General features: G+C 41.1%; 1 protein-coding gene across 1 annotated transcript; it reads left to right on the plus strand.

Annotated features, from left to right (window-relative positions):
- Positions 1 to 668: 668 nt before the first annotated feature.
- LOC139687656 (facilitated trehalose transporter Tret1-like) lies at positions 669 to 1,841 on the plus strand. The gene has a single exon (XM_071584896.1). The coding sequence runs from the start codon at positions 684 to 686 to the stop codon at positions 1,839 to 1,841; it is 1,158 nt and encodes a 385-aa protein (XP_071440997.1). The 5' UTR covers positions 669 to 683.
- Positions 1,842 to 7,001: the final 5,160 nt, after the last annotated feature.

Raw genomic sequence — 7,001 nt, forward strand, 5'->3', positions numbered from 1 at the left:
GAAGCTGTTTAAACCTGGTATTTCTTACACATTTCGTCAAAGTTAAACTATTGAATAAACGGAGAAATGATAGAGATGTTTTTTGCACGTTTACTAAGCTTAGTTGCTTTTTTGGGAAACACTCGTGAAAAATTTATTTAGCTTTAGGCGCTCCAAATCACTTAATTATTATTCATCAACATAATTTATACCGGTTGGCCTTCAGATAGTTTGTCTATGAAAGACCTTAATTTCAAATTTAAGTGGAAAATCTCGACCAAATCAGTAGCCCAGTTGAAAACCTGAGAAATCAATGACTTTTCATCTTGACAGCATTTATTAATCAATTCTGCTGAAAATTTTTTATCATCAACTGTGGTTTTCATTGTTTACGGGTCCAAACTCTTAGTATTATATGTTCCTATGGTAGTTATCTAAAGCTCTTTTAACTTTAAAAAAAGTGCCCTGATGTGAGGACTGAAATGAATCTACCATTGGTGCCGTTTTTTTGTTTCTCACTAGTGACCCTCGCCTTCCTGAGTGCGGGATGCGGCATGGGCTGGTCTTCTCCAATACTCTTCCGTTTGCAGGGGGCTTCGGGTTACGAGCCACTATACCGCCCGCTCGACTATGAGGAGGCTTCTTGGGTGAGCTCCGTGCTCTCCATCGGCGCCCTTGTAGGACCCATTCTTGGTGGCCTGGCCATGGATCGCTTCGGGCGTAAGAGTACCATTATGGCATTGGCAGGTGTCCCCGGTGTCGCTGGCTGGATAATTACATTGGCCGCCACTAGTCCAGGACCGCTTTATGCAGCCAGAATCCTTGTTGGAATCGCGACTGGATCTGCCCTTACAGTGGGTCCAGTGTACATTGCGGAAATGTCGTCCCCATCCGAACGTGGAGCCCTTTGTTCGCTTCCACAGGTGATGATAAATATTGGGGTCCTGTTGCAGTACTCTATCGGTCCATATGTGTCATATTACGCCCTAACTGGGATGAACGTGGTATTCCCGGTCGTCTTCATGATCGGCTGTTTCTTCCTGCCTGAATCGCCCTATTATCTGCTCGCCGTGGACCGAAAGAAAGAAGCGGAGGAATCTTTGGTGTGGCTCAGGGGTGGAATCAATGTTAGTTCGGAGCTCGAAGGTATTTCCGTCGCCATCGATGAATCGGGAATCTGTGACTCTAACATTATCGATTCCATGAAGAACGTTTTTGGAACTCCAGGAAACAGGCGAGCCATCCTTATAACTTGCGGTCTCATGTCCCTCCAGCAATTCTCGGGGATAATCGCCGTTTTGTTCAATGCTGAGATAATATTGACAGGTGAAGGTAATGGGCACTCCGTCATGGCGCCAAGTACAGCGGCTATAATCGTGGGAGCGGTTCAACTTGTGGCCTCGTGGTTCACAACCATACTGGTGGACCGAGCTGGCCGGAGACCGCTGCTTCTCTTGTCATGTGGTGTTACTGCCATCTCTCTTGTCGCGTTGGGGATTCATTCTTACTTGGACGCTCGCTCTCAGGCATCTCAATTGGGTTGGCTTCCGGTCACCTCCCTAATGGTGTACATTACCACGTATTGCCTGGGACTAGGGCCACTCCCGTGGGTGGTGTTGGGCGAGTTGTTTTCCAGCGATGTGAAAAGTGCCGCCGGGATGATAGCTGGCAGTTTCTGCTGCCTTTTGGGTTTCGTGGTGTCTCGCTCATTCCAGCCCATCGCGGCGGCAGCCGGTTTCTTTGTGGACTACTGGCTATATGCCTCGTGTTTATTCGGTGGCTTCGTATTCGTTTTTTTCATGCAGCCAGAAACAAAATGTAAATCTCTGGAGAAAATTCAGAAGGAACTGGGTGGCCATTGACTGGGCCCATTCTGCGGTCATTGTCACCGTAAATGTTGTGTATGATAGGCCTGATACCCCTCACCTGTAACCTGTTGCCCCTCACCTCGATATTTTTATCAAGGTGTGCTCGTTAATACACCCGATCAATACCGTTGTGCGCTCCGAGAGAGTTTTTTATGAATACGCCACAAGGGGATGACTTATAACTATACCGCGATAAAGTAGACTCGCCATTTCATATCATTTAATCCACCCAAACCATCTCTTTACGAAATTCCTCCAAATCAATGCATCGACCTCAGGTAGGGGTGAGGCTGTGTTTCTCTTAAAAATACTGTGTTGTTGCCTTTGAAATTTGATGATATATCAATCTACCCGAGGCTCGATTTCCGAATCCATTCCGGACAGCCCATTGTCATGAAACCTTTGACAATATATTGTTGCTATTGGCATATCATGTATCAAAAGGCACATGACTGAAGCGAATTGAAACTTACTTCCGCATATTATATTAATTGGCATTTTATAGTCTCTGGTGTTTTCGAGAGGATATGACAATGCTATGATTTATTGAAGTTTATTATTATCTGTAAATGCAGAAAATTGCAAATAAATATTTTGCTACCGTAGTTCGTGGCCAAGCAGTTTAGATTTTCATGATGCTTAAATTGTGTATTTTTTCGACTCTTTCATTTTAGGGACCATTATATTTGACTGAAACGCTGATGAACTGTAATCCAAACAATCAGAACATCATTAATCGGCTGGTGATAAAAGATAAAATGCAACCTTTTATTCCCCATCCCCTGAATGTCATTAAGGAGGAGGCATTATTGGACTATGCGGGGCGTAAATAGTCGTGGCTTTGCCGCCATGCGCCCGAGTGCGTCGTTATAATAGCGCGGCTCTTCCTCCTTCCTCGAGTCGCTTTATCATTCTCATCTCGTTTTTAATGAATTATGACATGTTTTCTTTGAATTTGATATACAACTTCTTTTAAATATAAATGTGATTTATGGTATTAGGCTACCCTCATGCACTACTTTATTTTGTGGTCTCAATAAAACACCAAAAATGGCTTTTTTTGTTCTGACGTGTTGTTGCGTATTTTAAACCTTAAACCTCATTAAAAACTTTTCTCTCGTCTGCGCTCTTAAAACTTTTAAGTGTCAAGTTCCATTACCAACTCGCCCTCAACTGTCTTTCTCTCTCAGGCGCGCCCCCCTGCAGGACAAAGGAAAGCGTATCACGCTGGAGCGGTGCCAAAAATAAAAACAAGGGAGTTAAGTTAAACCATTTCTATGATAGCAAGTTGACTTAAGCATCAGCCCAGCAGGATCACAATTAGTAAAAACGAAGTATTTGGACACTTTTCACCAGGAGAAACAAAGAGGAAATGTTTCAAATGAACGGAGGCGTGTATTTTTTTGTGTACCCATATCTTTTACTACGGACATTTGAAAATATGTTTCTATTTTATGGTAAATAGTTATAAATCAAAGATGAAATACGGTACTTATGTCGCTTGGAGTTTAAATTGTACATATTTATGCTGTAAATAAAATCACATATATTGGAAAGCGTCGGTTTTTATCCCTTCTAAATACTGCTATGTGAGTAGCCGCACGCGCCCACCTTAAGGAGAGGAAAAACCTCCCCAAAGCGAAAATTGCGATGCTCTCTTTGGCTTTAGTTATATCGCGATTAAGTGAAATAAACACCTGGTTCTGCGCTCATGGCTTAACATAAAGGAAAGCCTAATCATTTTCCTAGGTAAAAAATATGTTGTGGTATTCTAAGAAATAAAATAATAAAAATAGGCACCAAAATGAGTATGGGTAGTTAAATAGGCACTCACAGAAAGTGAAAGGCATGCCCACATTTAAATTATAAATTCCGGAGGTATCTTAATTTTGATTTTTAGGGATATTTTACCCAGCTGTTTGAAATTAATTATGCTTAATCTTCAAATCTATTACTTCTTTCTTTTTATAAAATTATATTTTTTCTCCTCAATGGCCAAATTACAGTTGCCAGCAGCATACTTTTCCACGTTTCATATATCTAGTAATGTTGCCCGTTAAAATATTTCCGCATCAAGAGAAACTCGTTCACCTCGCAGGATGTGAAACGGCTATATTTCAAATTTTCCCATCGGTCCATCGAACGGAACCCTGTTGGACGGAATTCCTTACATGGCCCTTGAAATTCCTTCCAGTGAGGATTCGTCCTCAGAGTATGGTGATGCCCTCCGCTGTTCTGCGGCGAGGAATCTCCTCTAGACTATCCTTCTTCAAAAACGCCTCGGCGAGTGAAATAAATTGAATCGGTACCTTTTCAGTTGTTGTGGACAGCTTGCAGCCAACATTTTATGGATGCAAAACTAGTTAAAACTGTGGAATCCATCGGAACAGCTTTGGCCTCTGAGGCGCAAGCCAAAATCTTCCAAGTTTTCAATGATCAATTATTTCTGGAAATAGTCTATTGCACTACGAGGGAAATAGCAGTGGCACCGAGTCTCTTATTAATTGTAATTAAGTAGGTGCTACGTAAGACTTTTCAAATTTTAACTTTAATTATGATACGCTGTTTACTTCTGCAAAGTGTACATATAAGCAGTGTTGTAAGTGGGTTTCTCGCTAAATCCTACTTTAAGATATTTACCTTGATAATTCTTTTATAAACATCTTTTTCGCGCAGCAGATGACCGCATTGAACATGTCCCTGCTTTTTCTCTGTTTATGCAGAGCACTGGCAAGTAAGTTAAATACGAGGGTCATCCGGAAAGTAGTACCCGTTCGTGCCGCATGAAGTGCTGACGACGCGAGTAGCCGCTGGACGAGGTCAGATAGCTTCAGTGGCTTGTCTGCCTTCTCTGAGCCAAGTTGCGTGACGCTAGCATTGCCTGTGTTGTTTCTGTGATTGTTTACAATGTTTAAAAAAATTGAGAACGCCGCCAGTTGTGAAGTGAGGGCAGTGATTAAATTCCTCAATGCAAGAAACGTTCGCCCATGTGATATTCATCGCCAATTAAAGGAGGTATGGAGACAATGTAATGGACGAGTCGTCTGTTCGGCGGTGGTGTCGCAACTTCAACATGGGGAGGGGGAACACACACGACGATGAGCGTTCGGGGAGACCGTCTGTCATTACAGACCAACTGGTGAGCTCAGTTGACGAATTCGTGAGGAACGATCGGCGCGTCACAATTGATGACATCTGTGAGCATTTTCCCAATGTTTCTCGAACAATTGTTCATGAAATTGTTAAACACCATCTGCATTATGCAAAAATTTGTGCAAGATGGGTCCCTCGCGTATCTCAATGAGCTGGCGGCGAAGGACTATGCAGCAGGAATACAGAAACTTGTCACACGTTATGACAAATGCCTTAATTTGCTTGGAGATTATGTTGAGAAGTAGTTTAAAGTATCCTCTTTCAAATAAAATTTTTTATGTTTGTTAATATTTACTTTTGTGTCTTTATTTCACGAACGGGTACTACTTTCCGGATGACCCTCGTATATCGCTTTCGGATACAGATGTACTTTCCCTTACAACGGCAGAGTATTTTTTTTCCTTTATGAATCGGTTTAAAAATAAAGGTGGCCCGGGCTAAATTAGGGAAAAATTCAGGGACTACCACTCTGTCAACAACCCCACACTAGCTTCAGGTGATTTCATCCATAGATATACAAATGGAGGTTCAACCATCATTTGTATCTACTTATTAACAAAATCTTAAAATTGGCAAATCACGACATCTTTAATTTTCTCAGTTGGTGAAAAACTAAATGGTGTAAGTATATGGAATTTCCTAAAAAATATGAATGAGCATATTATAAAACGTGCCTTATAGTAGTACATCAGTTCCGGGTACTTGTTTCGTAGGGACATCTTGAATATTTGTGTGGGAATGCATCTTGTTTGTATATTTGTGTGGGAATGTCATAAAATCTCGTTTTAAGCTTTCTCCAATGAACATGTGCTCTTGCAAGTCATTGAAAAGCTTTTAAGAGAATTCTCTTTGTGTTTTATTATCTTGATTAAAAAAAAGGTTGAACTGTTTACTTTCGCGGATTTGAGGAGTCGCTCTTATGTTGCGAAACAAAAACATTTTTTCACATCTTACCTTAAGTAAACAAGAGAGATACATCCTTTTGTGACCAGAAGGACCCCCTAGTTAGAAAGAAATAATATAACTAAATCTTACGGGGTCAGGCTTCATTACGTGAATGTTTTGCATATCCATCAAGTAAAAGAGAGAACGTAATTTATCACCGAATTGATTTGGTATGTTAAAACGTGTGTCAGCGTGATTCTTACATCTGGTACATATTTGTAATAAAATACATGTGGTGTGCATGTATATATATAGACACAGTGTGATGGGTGGGATTCAAGGCTCAAACGAAATTGGTTGTGCCGCCCTCCACTCGATGATCCGTATCCTAAACACTCCACTCACCCCCAATAATTACAACGTAGAACTTGCAAACATAATGGTCATAGGTTGAAACAATAGTTATAGTTTGGTTGAAAATTTATTAAAGAAAAAAGCCCTCCATGAAACATCCCACTTACACTAGCATGGTTTTCGAAAAGGTACATTTACTTACTTACATAGTGCTGCAACCACCGCTGGGGTGGGGTTATTGCACACCGGAGTGCTTTCGACCCAGGTTACTTTTCTCTCCTAGCGCGGCCAGATGGCGCTGTTCTGGCACCTTATCGGTCGTGGGAGGGGTGACAGGTTGAGTCCATTTGATCTACATATAGCTTCTAATAATAGTATCTATAATTTTATTGAAATGATCTCTCCTACCGAAGTACGATGGGGCCAATAATACATGTTCAAAATTATTGCTAAAGAGTCATCCTTCCAATTTATGCAAGAGATATAATCTGTAATTTAACCTTAGATCCGTGAGTGATTTCCCGCGGTAATTATGATACGCTACTCAGTTTACCACAACAGCGTTTTACTAATCTAGCTCATCGACGGTGAACGCAATCCAATTCGCCAATTAATTTAACTTATTCATCCCATACACTAGCAGCTACTTCTAAATGAGGCCTAAGGAGCAAAACATAACATTTCTCTATAACCTTTTCATCACATTTGCCCAATATTCTTTTAATATGTCCCAATTTTTTGTCAGCTAGTCCACATATTCCG

The sequence above is a fragment of the Hetaerina americana genome, unplaced genomic scaffold, assembly GCF_022747635.1.
Source record: "Hetaerina americana unplaced genomic scaffold, ioHetAmer1.1.p SCAF_2, whole genome shotgun sequence".
Taxonomy (NCBI): Eukaryota; Metazoa; Arthropoda; class Insecta; order Odonata; family Calopterygidae; genus Hetaerina; species Hetaerina americana.